The sequence below is a fragment of the Micromys minutus genome (assembly GCF_963924665.1).
Source record: "Micromys minutus genome assembly, chromosome: 12".
Classification (NCBI taxonomy): Eukaryota; Metazoa; Chordata; class Mammalia; order Rodentia; family Muridae; genus Micromys; species Micromys minutus.
In genome coordinates, this window is record NC_137981.1 from 56917229 (window position 1) to 56940135 (window position 22907).

A 22907-nucleotide genomic window follows, 5' to 3' on the forward strand; every position below is an offset into this window, starting at 1 on the left:
GTTTATCTGTGTGTATATCTGTGTGTACATCTGTGTGTATATCTGTGTGTATATCTGTGTGTATATCTATGAGTATATCTATGAGTATATCTGTGTGTATATCTGTGAGTATATCTATGAGTACATCTATGAGTATATCTATGTGTATATCTGTGTGTATATGTGTGTGTATATCTGTGTGTATATCTATGTGTATATCTGTGTGTATATCTATGAGTATATCTGTGTGTATATCTGTGAGTATATCTATGAGTACATCTATGAGTATATCTGTGTGTATATGTGTGTGTATATCTGTGTGTATATCTATGTGTATATCTGTGTGTATATCTATGAGTATATCTGTGTGTATATCTGTGTGTTTATCTATATATATATCTGTGTGTTTATATGTGTGTATATCTGTATGTATATCTGTGCGTATATCTGTGTGTTTATCTGTGTGTTTATCTGTGTGTATATCTGTGTGTACATCTGTGTGTATATCTGTGTGTATATCTGTGTGTATATCTATGAGTATATCTATGAGTATATCTGTGTGTATATCTGTGAGTATATCTATGAGTACATCTATGAGTATATCTATGTGTATATCTGTGTGTATATCTGTGTGTATATGTGTGTATATCTGTGTGTATATCTATGTGTATATCTGTGTGTATATCTATGAGTATATCTGTGTGTATATCTGTGTGTATATGTGTGTGTATATCTGTGTGTATATCTGTGTGTATATCTATGTGTATATCTGTGTGACATACCAACCACATAGGAAGAACCAGTGGCATCCTTATTCTGCATTCTATCTGCTTTTCAAGGCAGTTATATTTAAAGGAGAGATAGAGAACTAGGTTATCTTAAATCCTTTGGTAGTAGAGACAGGTTTTTAAAAAGTGACTTAAGAAGGAGAAAGAGGGAAGGGGAAGCTTCTTGGGCATAACACCATTTGCAAGGTCACAACGGACACCCCAACGAAGGGCAGATCTTTTCTTCTCAGTTGGTACTAGGTAATTGTTTGGAACATGCACATGTTGAGGCTTGGACTGAGGCTCTGTTTGGGAAAGCATTTGCCCTCGGACACTCCAGCGTAACTCCTTTCTATGATCTTCACCAGGAAACCGCACTGAGTCCCAGTTCCATTTGTACTCAAAATATCTGGCTACTCTGTCTATCTTGCCCCGGTTTTGGCTTAACTGATCCAGTCCGGGGGTAATAAAGGACCTGGGTCTGCTGGCAATGATCAAGTCTTGTTCATAGACAGGAGGGCCCATTTCTTCTCTTTGTAGATAGCAGATGAGCAGATATTCTTTGTGAAATTCCTTGGTGTTCACATGGTCGGTTAAATTTTTGTGATGGGCGAGCTGGGCATTCTGTGCCTTCTTGGAACTGCAAGTTCGTCAGCCCGTGTCTCAAGTCCCAGAGATCCAAATCACTTTCTGTACCAGATTCAGATTCGCCGATAACAGACTCATCTGTCACCGGCCGGTCCCCGTCTGGCTTTCTGAGCAGCACCTTCCTCTTCATCACTGTTTTCTGCCTTTTTGCGAAGTCTCTGAAACTGTTGATGAGGAGGCAGGGCTTCCGGCATGTGGGAGGCAGATGCATGGGAAGAGCGGGTCTCCTTCCTGCTGCTGTAGGGACCGTACTGGCCAGCCTGGGCTCTCCCTTTGAATTTCCTTCACCCCGCCCTGCACAGATATGTGTGAACGCTGTGGCGGCAGCAGACATTCGTTCTTCTGGGTCCACATTGGCCCATTTTTGTCCACCAGGTTCTCTCAGTTTCTCCATTGCTTCCTCAGGTTCTACTCCCAGTGGGAAAGCCAATCATCATCAATTAGATAGCTTCTAATGCGCCACCTTATTTTGGTTTGCATTGACTGGCTGTATTTGAGTTAAGCAAAAGGAGACCGTGAACGCCTGGCAGGAAAGAAAACACGAATCCACGCACAACAGCTGAGGGAAGGAGCTGCACCCTGTCCCAGGAAAGGGGCACCGCCTGGGCTCCGTGATCCTCACCAGCCAGGGTCTTCCATGGTTCCGGCTCACTGAGGAGCGGTGCTTCCCATCTGCACAGGCGCACAACAGCTCCACACTCCACATACGACATATTATAGTTAAAACATTGAAAACTGGAGGAGAGAGAGGTCCCTACTCTTACTCAGGTCTTATATAACATCGGACTCCTCAACAAAAACCTTTGCAGCCAAAACGACGTATACAAGCACAGAACAATCAGGTAACACATTTTAATCTATGTATCTGCCATGATTTCTCATTTCGGGTACTGTTCAAACTCATCCGACAGATAAGAACATTTAAGTGGTGATAATTTACCCAAGACCAGAATTTTTTCTTTTATATTTTAAAATAAGATGTATCCATTGACAATTTTACGCACGTGTTTGATACGTGTTGGTTGGATTCTTTACCTTTCCTCTTCTCCTTCTTCCCAGTAGTCTTTCATTTCTCTTCCTCCTTTAAATTGCCCACTGATTTGATTTAGCACTACCAAGGCCAACCTTACATATATGGAGTCTAGAGTTAAAAACACAATCTGCTGAGAGCTATATGCATGCAAACGGATTCACGGTGTGCTAAGGCGTGTATTTGTGTGCATGTGACCATCTACGCATGAAATCCCTTTGGCTCATCACACCATTTGTGTGTGGGTTGACAAGGAACTTTTCTACACTTCCGGTGCCTTTCCCTGGAATCTAAGAGGAGGGAGCTCAGCACATCACCACATCTTCTTCTTCTTGGCCTCCTTCTTCAACCGACAGCAGATGGTCCAGTCCTCGCAGTATCTAATGGCATATTCGTTAGTATAGCATTTCATCCTGCAGCGTCGGGACTTTGAAGAACACCCCTGATTCTCAAGGAAGCCTCTGGCTTTGAGAAGAGAAGACAAGTACATTTCATTGTAATGCTTTTTTGTTATTATTTTTTTGTGGAGGTGGGTGGGGTGGTTTTTTTTTTTTTTTAAAGGATTCATTTTTACTACTTTAAAAATTTGTGTATAGCAGGTTGGTATTCACATGGGTCCTCTAACAACTGGAGCAGAGGCTGTCCCTGACTGCTGCCTGCTTTTGGATGCCCTTCCCCTAGCTGGGCTGCCTTGTCTGGCTTCGGTGGGAGAGGATACACTTAGTCCTGCTGTGACTTGATGTCTTAGGCTAGTTGGTACAAATGAGAGGCCTCCCTTTTTCTGAGGAGAAGGAGAGGAGGTGATGAGAGGAGGGGCTTGTAAGGGCGGGACTAGGAGAAGAGGAGGGAGGGGGCTGCCATCGGAATATAAAGTGAATAAATAATTAATAAAAAATGTGTGTGTTCACGCGTGTGTGTGTGTGTGTGTACATATTCCTAATATGCATGCAATAACAATTAATTATAAAAAAGAAACTATGAATTTGAAAGAGAACAAGGAGGGGTTTTTGAGAGGGTTTGAGAGAGAAATAGGAAGGGGAAATGATTTAATTATCATCTAAAACAAAACTAAAAACCCAAACCCAAGGTAACCACCATAGCAAACAAAGAAAACAAAAAACAACCCCCTCAAACAAAAGGAGAGGATACTAGCTTTGAAGGAGATGGGGCAAGATGAGGAATAGAATTTAGCCAAAATATGTCATGTACATGTATGGAAATGTCACAACGAAACCCATTATTATATATAATTAATATATGCTAATAAACATTAAAATGAATTTGGGTAGAGCTGACCTACCTTATAGAATTTCCACACAGATTAAGTAAAACCATGAGTTTCAGCCAACTTTAAAGAAACACATAACACAAGCCTTTGCCTATGGTTGTCAGCATCCTGTGACCCAGGACAATGGCAGAGGATGTGCCCTGTCTTTCTTCTCCCACCTTCTTCTAATTGCCCAGTTTCTTTTCCTCTGCTCCTCAAACTTCGTACATACCTTGTGTTTCCTACATCTCTACTTTCATATCCCTGGGATGAAAAGCCTTTGTCTTACCCAGAGGGAGTGTGGATAGCAAGGTGAGGACCCCCAGGATTGAGAGCCAGATCCTCATTGCAGAAGAGGGAGCCTGGTGAGACCTGGAGGCCGGAATGAGGAGAAACCTCTCTGTGCTGTTGGCTCAGGAGTGGTACGTTGCCGCATGGTTATTGAACCTTTCAACAGCAAGAACATTTCTGTGTTCCAATGAGGCTTTGTACCAGGAGACAGCACGCAACAGGCATGACCATCACTCACTTTGGGCACTTGCGAACAATCTGAGGTGGAGCTGGGAACTGAACTTAAACGCTCAACTGTTAAGCTGTCTCTCCAGCCCCACGATCTTCATAGCTTTCCAGATGGACTCATCCAAGTTGGGAACTTCCATCACTAAAATGAGAATTTCTTTTTCTGCCAATGCTTGCTAGGGTGCTCCTCCCATTTGGGGATTTCAGTGGATGAAACATGTAGTTATGTTTTCTCTGCAGGTTCATCAAAAATGTTGAGACTTTGGAGACACCACCATCAGGACAATGTGTGAACAGAGCTGGGAACATGACTGGAGGTCCTGAAAAAGGATGCACACATTCTAGACTACAAGGACACATGAAGAAAAGGAATATGCCATGTCTTTCTCTAAGCCTGGGTTCGGTCCTCCCTCTAAGTTACTAAAACAGAGACACCTGGACTCCCTCTTTCCCAGCGTCCTCGAAGCTCAAAGGCTGACCTATGTGGTGGTCCTTGGGGGGTATGTGCTACTTGATAATTGCATCCACTCAGGGCATTCTGGCTTGGGTTTTTACCATCTCTGATCAGGAGCCCAGCATTTACCGATTGTCATCTCCTATCCACAAACCCTTGGTTTTGCAAAACACAGTTTACGTTGGCAAAGCGATAAAAAGTTATGAGGAGCAATAGAAGCCCTTTATGGAGCACTATAGCAGAGATTTTTAGTGACTTTGAGACATTTTCAATTGCTGTGTTTCCCTGCGTGGTAGACCTGGAACGAGGCGTACTGCCTGGATGCTCAGGGACACTGTGTGATGCCCAGCTGCCACCTGCCATCAGGGACATCAAAGGACAAGTTCTGTTCTGCTCGGGGTATAGGCTGGTGAACGCCAGGGCATTTTCATATCACCCGGGGCCTCTGAGCCAGAGCTGCCAGTGCCTTTTCTCAAGGGTCAAAGAGACATCACCACTGGGCACATGCTGCAGTAGCAGAAGGGGGAAGAAGAAAACTTACTATCAGATGGTAAACTTGGCTTAGCAATGGGTTTTATTGAGCGTAGCTTGCCAGAAAGGCATTGGTTGGGCAATACATAATTAACACCCCCGCCTTCTAATCAACAGTATGGAAAAGTTCACATCAGCTTCTTTCAGATGTGATCTTTCTAAATGTAGGTGTTTCTTCATCTAGAACTAAGTAGTCCCACTTTAAATACCCTAAAACCTCACATTTAAAAAAGAAAACATAAAATTATTTCTCTTTTCTCATTTTCATTCCCCCTGATACAAAGCCCCCCCCCCACACTTTGCTTTTTTGGGCGGGGGAAGTAAATAGCTATGTTCTCTGGGTTAATGTTTTCACTTCTCACCCTATGAATTTCAATAGCTCTTCTTGCCTTCGCACTGAGCACTCTGTTAAATTACTTGTAACTAAAAAATTACAAGTAACTCATATATGTATAAACAGACATGCATATGTAAACTTGTGCCTCAAAGTAAACACTGTTTACTTCTGAGACACGGTTTCACTATGTAGTCCTGACTGGCTTGGAACTCACCTCACAGGGATTCACCTGCTCCTGCCTCCTCAGAGCTGGGGTTAAAGGAATGTGTCAGCACACCTCACCTACTCCATATTATCTTTCTCACTTGTTTTATTCCATTAATTTATTTATTCACTATACATCTGGGTTGCAGCCCTCCCTCCTCTACTGCCAGTCCCACCCTACAAATCCCTCACCCATCATCCCTCTCCCCCTCAGTGAAGGGGAACCCCCTTGATACCTCCCATCCTGGGACATCAAGTAACAGCAAGACTGAGGACATCCTCTCCTACTGAGGCCCAGCAAGGCGGTCAGCTAGGGGAAGGGGACCCAATGGCAGGCAACCCACATAAAGACCAAGCTGCACGTCTGCCACAAATGTGGCGGGTGGGGGGACACTAGATCCAGTTCCTGCATGCTCTTTGGTTGGTGATTTAGTCTCTGAGCACCCATGGGCCCAGGTTAGTTGAAACTGTAGGTCTTGTGGTATCCCTGACCCTTCCAGCTTCCTCAGTCCTTCCCCAACTCCTCCACAAGACTCCCCAGAGCTTTATCTAAAGTTTGGCTGTGGGTCTGTGCATCTGTTTCTATCTGCTGCTGGATGAAGTCTCTCAGGAGGCAGCTGTGCTAGGCTCCTGTCTGCAAGCATAGCGGAGCATCATTAATAGTGTCAGGGATGGGTCTTCAGTTGAGCCAGTCATCAGTCGGCCTTTCCTTCAGTCTCTGCTCCATCTTCTTGCCTGTGAACCTTGTAGGTAGAACAAATTTTAGGTGAAAGGCTTTATGGATGCTCCCGTTTCTTCACTGGAAGCCATGCCTGGCTACAGGGAGTGGCCGCTTCTGTCTCCATATTCCTACTGCTAGGAGTCTCAGCTAGGGTTAACCCCCTAGACTTCAGGGAGCCTCCCCAACCCAGAGATGCCCCCCACCACCAATTTTACTTTCTTCTAGACCTCTCCCAACCCCCTTTTCCCCACACCTGATCCCCGTCCCTGTTCCCCTCCTCACCTCCTTTAAATAGTATGTTTTTATTTGAAAACCAGGAAAACAATACAGTTGTTAACATAATAATACATATATTATGTCACTCTAAACTAAAAAGTCATTACTATTTTGGATTTTTTTTGGTCCCATTTTTTTCCTCTCAGGATCTTGTGGTGGTTTGAATGAGAATGGCCTCCATAGGTCAACATGTTTAAATACCTGGTCTCAGTTAGTGGAACTGTTTGGAAAGGATTAGGAGGTGTGGTCTTGCTGGAAGGGATATGTCACTGGGGGTGTGTATGACACACCAGGCTGGCCCACTGGCCCAGTCTTGTTCATTTCTCCTTCCCTCCCTCCCTTTCTCTCCTCTCTCTCTCTCTCTCTCTCTCTCTCTCTCTCTCTCTCTCTCTCTCTCTCTCTCTCTCTCTCTCTCTCTCTGCCTGCCTCCTGTGGATAAGAAGTGAACTTTCAGCTACAGTCCCAGCACCATTCCTGCCTACCTGCCACGATGCTTCCTGCTATGATGGCCACAAACACTCTGAAGCCACATGCAAACCTCTAATTGAATGTTTCCTTTTACAAGTTGTCTTGGTCCTGATGTTTCGCCACAGTGATAGAATGGCAGCTAAGACAGATCTATCTCCAGTTTTTAATTTTGTTCTGAACATTGCCCTATTCCATTACTTTCTGTATAACACTTTGAAATTACGGTGACCACTGCACATTGATTATACAGGAGCTAATCTCTGCACAAGTCCAATTTTAGTATATGTGCTGCCATAGCAAACAGTGCACACCAGTTATACTAATTATGTTCCACTGCAACCTTTCTGAGGCGCACATATACTTGGAGCATGTCCAGCCTCCTTTCAGAATAGTATGAACATACTGCTACAGAATAGGCTTCATGGATATTCCACGGTATCTTTTATTTGTTCTTGCTTTATGTTTACACTTTCACTATTTAATGCTATAAAGTTACTCAGGAGGGTTTTTGCTATATTTCTGTTGAGGGTTTATCTTTTACCATCTATTGTAATGCTAAGCGCCGGTCTACAAGACCTGAAGTCTGACACTTAGCTCCTGGGATCCAAGTTAATTCTGACTGGTAAATAAAGATGCCAAAAGCTAATAGCTGGGCAGACCAGACATAGGTGGGGTTGAGGTTTCTTGGACTTGGAGGGAGAAGGAAAAAGAGAGAAGCCATCATGAAATAGGAGAAGAATATACAAGGAGAAGAGAAAAAAGAGCTACCATGGGCTAAGGGCCAAGAGAATGTGGCCCATAGAGCTGCCTAATTGGAGCTAAGAGCAACCCAAATCAAACATAGTAGTAATAATAGAGTTATCGATAGGAAGATTGAGTCTAACAACATGGAGGATAGGCAGTTGCCCAGCTATTGTGCTGCCTAAGGCATATATAAACATATAAAGGCAGTGTGTCTTTTATCTGGTAACATTAATGGTCTAAGGAGAGTAGAAACCCCACACTGGGATTTATAATATGTATTTCTGCATATGTCCATCAAATTTCTTACCATATGGATCCTGGTATAGAAGATACACTTCACTTATATGAGGGAGGAAAGCAGAGCTTAGTGTGCACTGGGCTCGGGTCACATGGTGTGTGAGTAAATGTCTAGTCACTCAGATAGAGCATGGGTATTAGACCAACAAGAATTCCCTCCGTTTTTGCTTGGTGAACCAATGAATTTATTGGGAGTTGCTTACAACAGCGTGAGTGGGGGTCTGCTCATAAGAACACTGATGATTCAAATGAAAATGCAGCACACGCGCCCGCCCAGCAGGTTTGAGTTCAGGAAACCATAGAGTTGGTGTGGCTTAGCTGCCTCTGGACACATGTTCACAGGTTCATAGGTTTTTCAGGTGACAGTCCAGGACTCCTGGGGCACAATGTGCTCTCCCTCAGACAGTGAAAATTCAGGCCTCTTTGTGTTTCTTTATGTTTCCTCAGAAGTCGAGGAAGCATGGGGACTTAGAGGACAGTTGGTCTTAGACATTAACCCTGTGTGCCCTAATTAGCTTGCAAGCACTCTCCCTGGCAACTACAACTGTATTGATTTTGGCAATTGCAATTGTTTCTGATAAAGGTGTGTAAAGTCTGGTTGCTCTCAGTAAAATTGTCACAGTCCTAGTTGTGCTGTGGCCTCTCCAACCTAAGCCTGAGTTAATACCTTAAGGCCATATCAGGTGACCTTGGGCGGGCACGTAATTGCAGAGGACTCATGATCCAGAGGCTCCTCGACCAACATGCAGGCAGCTCCATTGAGGAATCTCCTCTACCCCAATAATCGCTTAGTGCTTAGGAGCCTCGTAGATCTTGTGACTTTCTGAGCTCCCCGAGTCTTACAGGTAAGGTAAGAGTTGTGTGTCTTTATGTGGCGCCCTTTTCTGTCCAGGATGAGATGTTTCAGTTCTGAGGAAGGTTAGACACCACACCCAGGATACACAGGACTCATCTTCCGGCACATTCCAGATTGTGTCAAGTTAACAATGAACACTTATTACCATAAGACCTAACAATGATTATGTTTACTTTGGGTACTCTGGTAGGGCATGTATAGATAATTGTTGTCTCCTCTTATTGAATTGATCTATTTATCCCTTCTTCTCCTATCCTCCTCCCTCTCAGTTTGGACTTAAAATTTGTTTTAGCTGACTGAGTGTAGTTACATCTGCTTACATCTTTTTCTCTACTTGCTTGGGATGTCTCTTTCTAGCCCTTGACCTCAGTGTCTCTATGCTTCTTACTGTTGGGTAAGGAAGGCGCACTCTCAAAAGGTGTTGGCACTGGAAGGCAGCAGTGGGCAACGGGGTGGGGAAGGAGCTCAGTCTCCGAACACAGGGGTCAAGCCTCTTGGTTCCTAAGGCTTGGGGGAAACACAACATTCCACTGTGCTGAACACCTGCCACTGTGTTGTAGGGCACTATGTGTCTTGGGTTCTGCTTTGTGGGTCTATAAAAGTTTATGGGGACAGATTTGGGGACAAGTATGATGGGATCCCAAAGATGCTCATACACTGAAATTACCAAGGAAGATGGCTCCTCACAATGACTGCTACAAACAGTGCTGTGGTGTCTCAGCTGAGTATGGGATGGGGCAAGGCAATTCTTATAAACATTTAATTGGGGCTGGCTCACAGTTTGAGAGGTTCAGTCCATTATCATCATGGTGAGAAGCGTGGCAGCATGCAGGCAGACATGGTGCTGGAGAAGGAGTTGAGAGCTCTACATCCAGATGTGTAGACAGCGGGAGGTTCCTTTCCTGAAGCAGAGGATTCCAGGCCTTCTAATTCAGCCTGTGAAGAGCGTGGCGCTTTCCTGGAGATAGGATTGATGATTTTTCAAAGGGGTGAAGTCTCTTTGGGATAGCCCGACTTTTGGCTACTTTATTGGGTTCTTTTTCCTACCTTCTTATGCCACCCCTACCCCTTCCAACCCTCCAACACTAGGTAGAAGAGAAAGAGGGTTAGAGGGGGAAAGAGAGATCAATCTCATTAGACTACTTCCTGATGATTAGGGGAAATGAGCTCCTTGGGGCAAATTTCATCTTCTTTGTCAGGATATATATAACCAGAAATAAACCCAGCAAGCAGCAGCACAGGAACATCCACTGCTCGTGCAGGGCCCCCTTCAGGCTCACACGTCTAAACCCTCTCAAGAGTCCCAGAGTTCCAAATGTAAACTGGTTTCAGCTGGCAAAATCATGCCCCTGCTAGAGCACGAGAGAAACCATAACAGCCCCATACTGCATACCTGGAATTGAAACAAGACCCCAAACATCGACCATCTCTGTGTTTTTAGAGAAATCAGTCCTCTCTACATCCTGTCTATGCTGTCTCCCTTTTCTTCCGCTGTGGGAAGTCCCCTGGTCATGACTCTATGAAGCATTCCAGGTCTCCATGTTGTCTTATTGTTCTGTGCCTGTGAAGAGATGCCATGACCAAGGCAACTCTTATACAGGCAAAGATTTAATTGGGGCTGGCTTATAGGTTTGGAGGTGCAGTCCATTATCATCATGGTGGGAAGCCAGGTGGCACGCAGGCAGACACGGTGCTGGAGGATGAGCCGAGATTTCTACATCCAGATCTGCAGGCAGCAAGAAATGAAATGCCTTGAGATTCTAAGACCGTAAAGCTCACCACCTACTCAAGCACCTCCTCCAACAAAGGCACATCTACTCCAAATACACACCTCCCTTTGGACCTGTAGGGCCATTTTCTTTCAAAGCACCATACAACACTGGAGATTCCATTTGGCCTCCTTTTGATCTTGCTGTTTCTTTTTATATTGTCTTGTGTGTGTGTGTGTGTGTTGTAGGCTCTTGTGTGTGTGCAGGCATGGGTGGAGGTCTTGCCTTCATTGCCCTCCCTCCACATCTATGTTTTGAGAACGTCTCTCACTGAGACGGAAGCATATCAGTTTGACTAGGCTGTGGCCAATAAGCTTCAAGAACACTCCTGTTCGCCTCCTATCCCAAGACTGAGTTTACATTCACATGGCTCCATGCTAGCCTTTTAAACAAGGCTCTAGGGATCTATCCTTGGGTCTTTGTGTTAGTGTGGTGGGCACTTTACCAAACGAGTCATCTCCTGGGCTTTCCTGGTTTGTCAGTTTCCATTTTCTATCTAACCCTTCCCTCTGAGGAAATGTGAAGACCTCAGGAGACTCCATACCGAATGAACGAAAGGTTCTCAACTCACTGAAGGATCCTTGTGATGAGGAAACTAATGCTCAAGTTCTCAGATATTGACACCGGACTCCAGTATGGGAGAAATAATTCCATTCCAGGCATTAATTCATTAATTCATTGGATCTTGGTGTCTTCGGGCTTTAGAATATCTTTAGAGAGATTCGTTCTTTGAATTTTGGTTTCAGACTTTCATTTCTCTCCAGCCATTTGGTAAGGAGGAGCTGGAGAGCAGCTCAGTGGCTCAAAATTCTTGCTCTTCCTCCACCAAGAACTCAAGTTTAATTCCCAAGACCCACATCAAGCAGCTCACAACTGCTTGTAATGTCAGCTTTAGGGAATCTGATGCTCTCTTTTGCCCCTGCAGGCACCCAGACACACTAGAGTACACAACACACACACACACCCCACCACCACCACCACCACCATCAACAACAACAACAATAATCTCTCCTTGGCCTGTATCTCATCCCTCCAGCTGATGAGATTACAAGAGATTTCAGTAAGCAAAGCTTTTTGCCTGAAGAATCCAGAAAGATGTTCACTTAGAAATAATCACATGACCTATAAGGTAAGAAGACACATCTAAAAGATGCTATTGGTTCAATAGGTTGATTTTTTTTTAAAAAAAAATCAAATTTGGGTCCATATCTGGAAACAAACAGAATGGATTTTTGTCTTAGTTAGCTTAACACCATACCCAGAAGCAACCTGGGGAGGAGAGGGTTTATTTCGGTTTACAGCTTGTCTAGTCTGAGGGAAGCTAGGGTAGGAACTCAGCGCAGGAACTGGAGCAGACCAAATGGAGGAACACTACTTCCTGGCGAACTCAGCCTGTGTTCTTATATAACCCAGGACACTCTTCCAGGGCTGGCCCCACCCACAGTGATCTGGCCCCACCCACAGTGATCTGGACCCTCCCACCTCGGTCATTAGTCAAGAAAATGCCCCCACAGGCTGCCTTCAGGCCAGTTTTACAGAGGTTATTTTCTCAATCAAGATCCTTCTCAGATAGGACTAGATTTGTTGACAAAGCCAACCAGCCCAGAGTTGTGCCCAGAGTATAAAAGGGTGTCCCTGTGTTTCAGTATTGTGTGTATGCACAGAATGTTGAGACATGTCATTTTTTTGGTATATCTTTACTTGTGGAAGATAAAAGGGGTTGGGCTCTTGATGGTGAGGATTCATCACATCTTTTGGCTGATTTTGTTAATAAATTTTATGTGCCTGTCAATTGTTTTAAACTGTCATAAAGAGAGGAACACACTGACCAATCACAGCAGTACGCATTTAAAGAAATGTAGTTGTTTTAGATTTTAGGCATTTGGATTATGTCATTTGAGGCTGTGTTTGGGAGAGGGAGTAGGGGCCATATGTTCCAAGTGACCTTAGTAAACATATTTATTTTTAGTGCTTTGAGTCAGGGCTAGTCAAGTGCTCTGTTTCTGAGCTTCACTCTCAGCCCAGAAAACTGCTGTGCTTTCAGAAGCAAATGAAAGAAATGAAATGAAGAAATGTCCAGTGTAGGCAAGCACATAGTACGTATGAAATGAAATGTCCAGTGTATGCACACAGTACGTATGAAATGAAATGTCCAGTGTATGCACACAGTACGTATGAAATGAAATGTCCAGCGTGTGCACACAGTACGTATGAAATGAAATGTCCAGCGTGTGCACACAGTACGTATGAAATGAAATGTCCAGTGTATGCACACAGTACGTATGAAATGAAATGTCCAGCGTGTGCACACAGTATGTACTTATTCATTACTCAACATGTTTCAAGTTTTACTTTGATCTTTTAATTGGATGCTTATTTTGATTAAATATTTTTAGGGTATAAAATTCTTCTTGTACATTTTCTTCCAGTTATTATTATTATTATTATTATTATTAAATTTAGAGATGAAAGTATTGCTATGATAAATCTCAAATAATTTCTCACACCCTGTTTTGAAAATAGTAAAGGAGGGCATTGAACGGAGGTGTTCCGTACATCCTGAAGCAGTTGCCCCTCCCTCCCTCAGTTCTTTTTATTAACTTCTGGAAGATTTTTAAAAGGCTTGCATCGACCAGGAAGTGTAGACTTGGGGTATTTATTTCCGGCAAGGGAAGTGAGGGTAGGTATGCAGAATTCTGCAAAGCTTGTCCATGTTTTCTGGAGTTTGAAGGGCTTGTCATGTTCTTTCCTCTAAGGAGACTTTCCTTTGGGAACGGGCGTTGGGTAGGGCTCAAACACCCACCATTTCCTACAGCATTTCTTCTCGTCGTTACATACGCCAATAGTGTCATCTGTGGATGTGCACGATATTTCTTTGCACACCCCTTTTAACAAAATGCACTGCTTTTCCCCTGGGATAACGCCAGCCTTTCCTGCACAGAAAGAAATTGGACAACACATGTTAACTCACTTTCAAGATCCTGTAAATGTGCACAAAGCCACAACCCTAGAAAAATGGCTCTGGAATGGAAGATACAATGTTGCCTATACAGACAGATCAAACCAAACACATAGAAATAGTGTCTTTTTTTTTTTTGCTGGGGGGGGGGGGGGGTTTAAGCATTTGAGATTAGAGGCTCCTTGGGGTGAGCGTGCTAACTTGTGAGGTTTCAGAGATGTGGTCCTCATCTTGGCAATACATGCATGGAAGTGTTTACTGTTACCGTGATGGAAAACATGTTAGAACTTCAGTGGACAAGCAATGTCTTGCTCAGTTTCCTCGCTAGTGAATCACCCTGGACTGAAGCATCCATACATCTTCTCACAGCAGGACTTAACCCATGCTCTCAACATCCTCACCAGAGGCAGATGTTCTCATCTCAATGTTCACTCTAGAAAATCAGTTCCTCTGCTACTTCCAAGCTACGTCCCCTCCCACCTTCAGAACTGTGTAAGAAACGTGTTTACTGAGTTACTCCATACTCCATGTCTTTGTGTCTACATGCCTGGAGAGGCTTCTGAGAACAGCAACTATTCCTCAAGTGCGTCCACACGTTTTTCTTGGTTCATTTGACTGTTGGGGAGAACGTAGCTAAGGCTACGTGTCAGTGCCTCTCCAGCACCAGGGAGGTTCATCCCTTCCACTGGGAATGACAGTGGGTGTTACAGAGACAACAGGCTTCTGCTCATGGTCCTGAGCAGAAGTGGACTCAGTGGTTTTAAAAACAAAGCTCAGGATGTTAGGAGAGAGGGAAAAAAGTAGGGGGATAGAAGACTGGAAAGAGGGATTAGGTGGTGGGTTCGATCCAAACACATTTTGTATGTGCATTAAATTCTCAAACAATAAAAAGATGCAGTAAAAGTAAGAATCTTTGGCCTTTTCCTATCTTCGCATCCTGGGTTCACAAGAGACCTGGCCATGTGAAGTGTTCTCCTCCTGCAGAGCTTTGGTTCTCTCTGTCCTCACTAACAGAGTAACCCGTTTGGGAGGAGCTGGGGGTCCTGACTTGCAGAGCCGGCCTCTCTCTGAGTTCCCTGTGAGCTCTGCAGGAGGCTGACTCTCCTCATCCTCAACAGTCTCTCACTACTCTCTCCATCATAAGAAGCCTTACCACTTGGCTCAGCCTCTTAACATTTTTCAGAGCTATAGACCTGAAGTTTTAGAATTCATCTATAAAACTTATTCATCAAATGGTTTAACTGAATTTTTCTATTGAACACTCCAGTCCTTCTTCCTCCCACCTCCCGAGTCTGATAACCACCATTGTAGTATCTATTCTGAGTTTGATTATTTTAGGTCTCTGTGTAAGTAAAACAGCACATTATTTTATTTCACATCTTTAGTAGCACCCCTGGTCCTTCAGTGGTGTTACACATGGAAAAAAAATTCTCTGTAGTTTCCTCAATACCTAGTTAAAGGGTCTTGAGGTGAAAGTCTGGCAGAAATCAGTTACCATTTTTATGTCTGTGTGAACTGGTAGAAATAACAAGGACCTGGAGGAAGAGAAACATGATTCAGAATTGCAGCCATGTGGGTGATCTTAGTAAAATCATAGTCTTTCTGTAAGCATGGCTTCTGTCATCTAACGTGAAAGGCATGGCCACTGGCATAACTTCACATTACTGTCATATTTTACATCACAGGATCCTGCGAGTCTGTCCACCACATCCAAGCTCTCTGCCTCCATCTGAGAAGTGAATAGAGGCTTCCATCCTCTCCTCTTCAAGGACACGACTATGTGTCGGGTAGATAATGAGGGTGCTCATAAGCTAGACTCAAACTCACAAGTGGGAGCCCATGCTTAAAAGAATCTCGGAGATGGGGGGGGGGGGTAGGGCTGGAGAGATGGCTCAGTGGTTAGAGCACTGGCTGCTCTTCCAGAGGTCCTGAGTTCAATTCCCAGCAACCACGTGGAGGCTCACAACCATCTGTAATGGGATCTGATGCCCTGAAGACAGTTACAGTGTACTTACATATAATAAATAAATCTTTTTTTTTTTTTTTTTAAGAATCTCAGAGATGAACCAAAAAGGGCTCTCTCAGTGAGGACAGATGGTAGTTTGAGAGATGTGTGCACCCAGCAAGTGATGGTTTCATTACCATCCAGTCCTCTGCTCCCTGAGGTATACCCAGCAAGCCCCCTTTCTTCCAAAATGTAGTGGGGAAAGGATTTTATAAGCTCTCCCCAGGATCTGCACGGAACAGTCAGAAGAGGGCTGCTGTGGTTTGTACTTTGATTCGAGATTCTAACATTCAGACGTATGAACTGTGGGTCTCAGGGATGCAATCCAGAGTTTCACATGCTTCCTTATGACTGACATCCTTCACTGAAGCCTCCCATTGTCTTTACTTTCCCCATAATTCCTCTGCTCCTGAGCCTTTTGCTTGTTTCTGGCACTTACATCCACGTCACCAATAGACTCTGTACCTCAGCAATATGGACTGATCTTCATTCTCTTGGAGGGTGATGCTGGTGGGAGCCAATGTCTTTTAAAGTCTGCGGACTCGAGTGTTACGTCTAGTGGCCTCTCTGCCTCTGTTTCTCTAGTTGGGCTTCTTCTCTCCATGGTGGGATTCCTGGTCCCCATTTTATGATGATGGGGGTCCTTGACTCCTTTCTGAATTTGGACCTTGCCAGTTCTGATGGTGTTAGACTTTGGGGCACTCATGTCTGTCCTGACATCTGAGTTGTGAGGGACAAAGCACAGGGGTGCACCCCAGTAGACCTCCCAAGGAGTCCTGCTCCTGAAGCTATTCCCAGCTTACCTCTCGGCATCATCATCACGATGAGGAAGACGACAGACAGGAAGGAATGGGATCTCATGGTTGAGTGGTCGGCAATGTGGACGGTGGTCAGTGCTGGCGAAGTGCGGAGCTTTTATTCGTTTCTGGGGCCTGTGATTCCTCCTGATCAGTGAAGCTTAACATGCAAAGAAGTAAAACTGCTTTTGTGGGAGTATTTCCAAACTTTAGGGTTTCTAAATTATGTGACAAATTAACCTAATAATAGAGAACTACATCTGGTTCTACATTATGGTTAATGGTGTCCTTCTCTTTCCTGTGTTCTCAGTCCCACAGCGGTCAGCACCTTCAGTCAACTCCCTCTTTTGGGGGAACACAATTCATGATTGAATTCTCTACATGCATGTCACGCCCGTTTGTAGAGGGCAGTGTAGCGATCAGCTCCATGTACATCGTATGCAACGGTCCACTTAGGATAATTGGCAACTCTCTCCTCAAACGTGGTCAAGCACTTGGTCCCTAGTGTTTTGAACTGTATAATTAGACATTGTGCACCTTTTTCTAACAACCCATTGGGTTCCCTTTGTGCTGCCTTGTACACCTGTGAGGTGCGGTTGTTCACTAGAGCATGGTTTGCTTACCAGGGCCAGGCCTTTGAAGAAAACCAACTCTTCCTCCTGCAGAAGTTGTCAACTGTCCATAGCTTCTTGAGTGTGGGGTGCTTGTGAGCCCCTTTGTGCTGACATGTTACCTGGCTTAATCTGGTGATGTTGTGAATTCATGAGGGCAGCTACTGTCATGTCCAGAAGAGATTGTTTTGCCCTGCTGTCCCCTGACCTTTGTCTCTTAGAATCTTTCCTTCTTTTCTTCAATGCTTCCTGATCGTGGTGTGTGTGTGTGTGTGTGTGTGTGTGTGTGTGTAATACAGATGTCTTATTTGTGGCTGACATTCTATAGTTAGTGACTCTTCACACTTTGACCAGTTGTGAGTTTAGGTCTGAAAGCTGCTCTAATCCATGGGTAGAGAGATGAACATTTAGAAAGTGATACAATCAATATTGGAGGCTTCATCAAATCATAGCAGTAGGTTTACTACTGGAACCTAGGAGCTTTCCAAGTCTGAGTCCTTGGCCAGATTTACAGCACTACATTCATTTCCTTCTTAAAATTAGAGCAGAAAACCCTACAATGTTCTCAACACCATTTGGCCTATGGGCATGCCTTGCAACAACAACAAAAGATACACAAGGTTGTGCATAGGTGAGAAGGGGAACAGAGAAGCTAGAGGGAGGAGGAGTGGTGAACAGGATTAAAATATATTGTGTTTTAATATGTGTATGACATTCTCAGAAATCAGAAAAACCACGTTAGAAGCATTGCATGCTGACGTTTCTCTCCCTCACTAGTGTTTTTTCCCTCACTAGTACTGCGTCTTGGTACCTTTCTTCCTGTTCTCATGTCACCCATCCCTGCTCCAGCCGATGGCCAGTCCCCTGTCCTCTCACTATCGGACTCCTCAAGCCTCCCTAATACGTGAGGACACACTGCGTTTTCATTTCTCTGCCCGGGTGATCTCACTTCATGTATGTTCTGATTCTACCCATGCTGTCATGAAAACGAGGCTCAGACACCTCTCCAAAGTTTCAGGAGAGAGCTCGCTAGAGTAAGCTGCCGGTTTAGGGGAGTGTCTGCATCATGGGGAGAAGCACATGGTGATGTGCTGTTTGTCTCCTGTGCTTGGTTCACAGAACACTGCAGTTCATCTCCCGCTCAACCCATGTTCCTGACAATGGCAGAATTTTGTCCATTTTAAATGACTGGATGCTATTTTGTTGTATTTGTGATCTGGATATCACATTTTTCATCCCTCGAAAGATGAACAGTTTCCTTCCTAATATGAATCATGTTCCAATAAACACTGGAGCGTAGATATGGATCTTGAAAATCCCGTTGCATTTCCTTCTAGTTGTGTGATTAACGGATTCTGAGGTTCTGTTGGTAACTGAGCAGCCACCACTTTTTCTTCACTGTAGCAACCTCTGTCCCCACTGGCCCTGTGCCTCCCCATCTCTGTCTCACTGGCTCTTGTGATTTTTTTTTCCTTTTTGATAATAGCTACCCAAATGGGGTGACAGGATATCTTATTATGGACAGAACTTGCGTTCTCTGGGCACTTAGAATTTTCCTCCGTATATTCCTGACTGTGCACTTTCTTTAGAGAAAGGTCTATTCAAATAATCTTGTCTTTTTAAGAAAAATTAGATTTTTCTCACTGTATATTGAGTTCCCGATATATTCTGATTATCACTTCCTCATCATATAAATGAGGAAGTGATAATTCGCAAAATTTTCTCCCATTCAGTAGTTTGTCCCTTGGTTCTGCTGATTGTTTCCTCTCCTGGGAAGGATGCTTTTTAGTTTGGGGTCATCCATTCATATATTTTCACTTTGTTGCCCTGGCTTCTGGGTGTGACAAAAACAGAACAAGGGAAGAGACAAACAAAACGTTGTCTCTCCGGCTTGTTCCGTTCCCCGCCATTCTCTTCGGTGGGTTCCTGCTTCTGCGCTAGTGTTTAGTTGTGGCAGACAGAGGCTGTCCCCCCTTGTGTGTATGAGTCAGATCTACTCTGCGTGGTCTTTGCTCCACTGCATTAAATTGACTTAACTCTTTGTGGTTCAGACAGAAATTTACCTCATGGATGGGAAGAACACACACTACGCAGTAGCCTAGCAGGGATGCCTGCACATATAGCCATAGCAGGCATGAGGGTTTGAGACCGAGCACTGCAGGCTTCGGAAGTCCGTGTTGGAATCCCAGCATCTGAGAGATGGAGGCAGGAGGATCAGAAGCTCGGTGACATCCCTGGCTAAGTAGCCAGATCAAGAGCTACAACAAACCCTGTTAATGTTCCAAGAAACAAAAACAAAACAACAACAAAAAAACCCAAACTTAACCAAAATGATAAACTCACAAACCAGCACGTGCGCACGTGCACAAGCTCGAGCACACGCATGCACACGAACATAGGCGCGCGCGCACACACACACACACACACACACACACACACACAGCTTTTCCAAATTCAAGGTTTTTTTTTAATTAAAAATTTTGAGGTAGGGTCTCATGTAACAACCAAAGCTGAGTTATGTATGACTTTATGGGGATCAAAGGTCAGCATGTGATTTTATTCTTTATGTATTTGCTTCCCAGCAGGGAAGTATCTATGAAGGAAAACCACTTTTCTAAATCTCCATTTTCTTTTCACTTTTGTCTTTCCCTTTCCCTTTCCCAAAGCAGTGTTGGAATTGGGTTAAAAACCACCCCCACCGCCCCAGCATTAATCAGTATGAACTAGTTAGCAGTATGGAGTCTTTAGTTGCATGTATGTAGAAAGGAAATTCAATTTACTAAGATAATCATACCTCCAGTGACAGTTTCTGTTGTACATTTCTCATCAATAAAGCACACAGCCAAGGTAACTGGGACAAAGGCCGAGTTCTGAGTCTGCCCCATCTGGAGGTCCTGCAGGCACCGAAGTGGGTGAGAACGATCGCTTCTGCCGTAAAGCACGCTGCTACTTACCCTCTCTCGGACTTCCTGATTTGTTTTCTCTGTCAGGCGGGAGCCTGTATATGTTACTCCAAGCAAAGCGCCATGTCATATGGTTCATGCCAAATGCTAGAGACCCGCTCTTGTTCCTACATCTCAGATCTTCTTTATCAGCCTGGGTGTTGAAAAGGAAGAGGGAAGCCAGAGCCTTCTGGCACAGGGTTGAGGCCAAGGAAGCAGACACTTTACTGTGATGGGTTAGGGACATTGTAGGCTGCAGTCCTACATGTGGTCCCAAGGCCACAAGTCCCATCAGTTTGTCTGCCTGGACCTCTAGAGCTCTTAAGCTAGTGGTCAAGATAAGTAACTTCTCTCCTGAGTAAACAGAGTTCTGATGATATTTACTAGAATTATCTCAGTTTTAAATTTTTTCAGATCTAGTAATGCCTAGTAACTTCGTCCAATTAAATTCACACTTATAATGGGGTGAAAGGGGGTTGCAAACCCTTGAAACACCCCTGACTTTCTCTGAGCTACAGTTGTGGTGGGAAAAGGTGGGTTTCTCGTTTTTCGGGGCCACTGGTGACAGTGGCTAGCCTTTGAGGATCGTTTCCCCACGTCTGACACCCTCCTCTCACCAAAGCACCTGCAGAGCTTATCATTACCTGGTAGAACTTGACTCATAAAGAAGAAAGTGGTAAAGCTGAGGACAGAGATCATCATGGTGGAAGGCCTGGCCCGGCATCTCAGAGACAGTGAAGATGAAAGGTGGCTTTGCTGACATCAGTGGGATGCCTTCGTCCAGACAATGAGTGTCCCTCTTTACCTCATCAGGGATGTTCATGACAGTGCTCTGTAGAGGGACCTGCACGGGCAGACTAAAGGATCTTTGTGCTCCTGGCCACTGGATTCACCAAGGATGTGGTCACACGCACAGTTTTGATCAGGAAACCTTGTTGAATAGGAACATGGTTTGGCTACATTAGAAAGTTTATGATCATCCAGCCTTCTTTCTATATTAGGTTACAGTGGCTTAGGCTCTGTGGGAGCCTTCTGGCTTCCTAAGTGGCTGGATATTTGGCTAGGAACCATTCCCAGAATTATCAGACTAATAATGATTGATTTTGTGTGCCCAGTTCTTGGTTTGAACTTCCACAGTGCTTTGCTCACCTTGGGGTGGCTTATCAATACGGCTTGTAGACTTGCTTCTGACACTGAGCTGGGAACTTAGCTTTGAGGAAGGTGCTGAGTAGTTATTTATTCTGAAGGCTTCTGTCATTGGTGGAAGTACTGAAAAGCCACTGTGAGAGAGAGACAGACAGAGAGAGAGAGAGAGAGAGAGAGAGAGAGAGAGAGAGAGAGAGAGAGAGAGAGCGCATGCAAGAGGCCTGGAATTGAGTTCTACATCTCTGGATCAGCTAGTGTCTTGAGGTATGGGCAGAGGCAGGGAAAATGCCTTCTTTAAACACCAACACTACCTCTGTAGCGCCTGATCTCTTGATTCTAAGCATCAGGAGCTTCCTAGTCACAGCTGTGGGTACAATTAATTGTGAGAGTTGGTTTAAAAGGCATTTAGCTGTATTCTAAGAAGTTCATTATTTTTAAGATTGATTAGAAATTCTGGAGGCCGATGAGATGGTTCAGCCTGAACATGCTGAGGAGTCCTCTGATTCGCTAAGGGATGTAGCACGGCATATGAAGACATTCGAGCTATTTTCCAACCTTAGCAATCTACAATCTCAAAATCTGCTTAAGCAGAAAAAAAAAAAAAAAAAAAAAAAAAAAAAAGGACAGGCTGAATCTGAAACCCAGAAAGATACCCACACACAGAGCAAGAATCCAAGAACAGGATGTGTGGTTTCTTCATATCCGGGTGATGAAGTGTCCCTGACCCGTTCTGATGTGGTCAATCCGAGGGTGAGAACTCCCTGAGACTGTCTTTACCAACGGATGTTCTTTAGTCTGCATGGAGTTAAACTGGAAAGAAATGGAGGGTGACGGGTAGGGAAGGAAATGAAGGAGTGTAACAGATATTTGAAAACAAAACATGTTCTAAATGATATAACCAAAAAAGAATTTTATAGTGGAAATTAATTTTTTGAATGGAGTATAAATGAAACCAAAGAGTATAACTTTTCCAGAACGTATTTGAGTCCATGAGAAGAGGGGTGTGCATAGCCTCAAACGCTAGACAACGAGGAAGCACAGGCCTCTAAGGAAATCAGGAAGCCATGCTTGAGGCAGAGAAATAGAGGAGACAATAAAGGAAAAGATGTGGGTCTGTGGGTTGGAAAGTAGAAAACCAGTGAAACCAGAAGCTGACTCTTTTAACAGTCCAAACAATGAATAAAATCAAATACAGCGGCAAAAAACGACCGTGGCCCATGCAGACATTACTTAGAAGAAATAGACACATTCCTATGATACAAATGGTGGAATATATGAGTAGACCTATAAAATAGAGTAAATAATAATAATATTTGAAGCACATTTGGAGCTTGCGAAGACACTTTAATGTATGTTTTCAAACACTAGTGTGAGGAGAAGGAAGAGTGTTCAAGGAGAGTGTCCGGAAGCATCTGGACATCAGACCTAACAGCATCTTTAAAGGTGTGTGGCTGGTCCAGCAACATGGACAAGAAGCAGCCTTGTTCTTGCCGGCCGGACGCTCAGGTGTCTGGTTCTGAGTTTTGCTTGAACTCCAGCCACATCCTGCCTACACTTAGGACCCGCAGTCTCCATCAAAC

At 44.2% G+C, this 22907-nt stretch overlaps 2 protein-coding genes and 1 pseudogene across 3 annotated transcripts; all 3 read right to left on the bottom strand.

Annotated features, from left to right (window-relative positions):
* Window positions 1-898: 898 nt before the first annotated feature.
* Window positions 899-1788, bottom strand: LOC308427883 (centriolar and ciliogenesis-associated protein HYLS1-like; annotated as a pseudogene). The gene has a single exon. The product of its transcript is annotated as a centriolar and ciliogenesis-associated protein HYLS1-like (transcript).
* Window positions 1789-2737: 949 nt separating this feature from the next.
* Window positions 2738-4038, bottom strand: LOC308428216 (beta-defensin 43-like; the record flags this gene model as incomplete). The annotated part of the gene is made up of 2 exons (XM_080926626.1): window positions 2738-2889; window positions 3981-4038. 2 exons carry the CDS (start codon window positions 4036-4038, stop codon window positions 2738-2740), a joined length of 210 nt encoding a protein of 69 aa, XP_080782752.1.
* Window positions 4039-13618: 9580 nt separating this feature from the next.
* On the bottom strand, window positions 13619-16692 carry DEFB130B (defensin beta 130B; the record flags this gene model as incomplete). The annotated part of the gene is made up of 2 exons (XM_080926684.1): window positions 13619-13800; window positions 16635-16692. The coding sequence occupies 2 exons, from the start codon at window positions 16690-16692 to the stop codon at window positions 13619-13621; spliced, it is 240 nt and encodes a 79-aa protein (XP_080782810.1).
* Between the last annotated feature and the right edge of the window lie 6215 nt (window positions 16693-22907).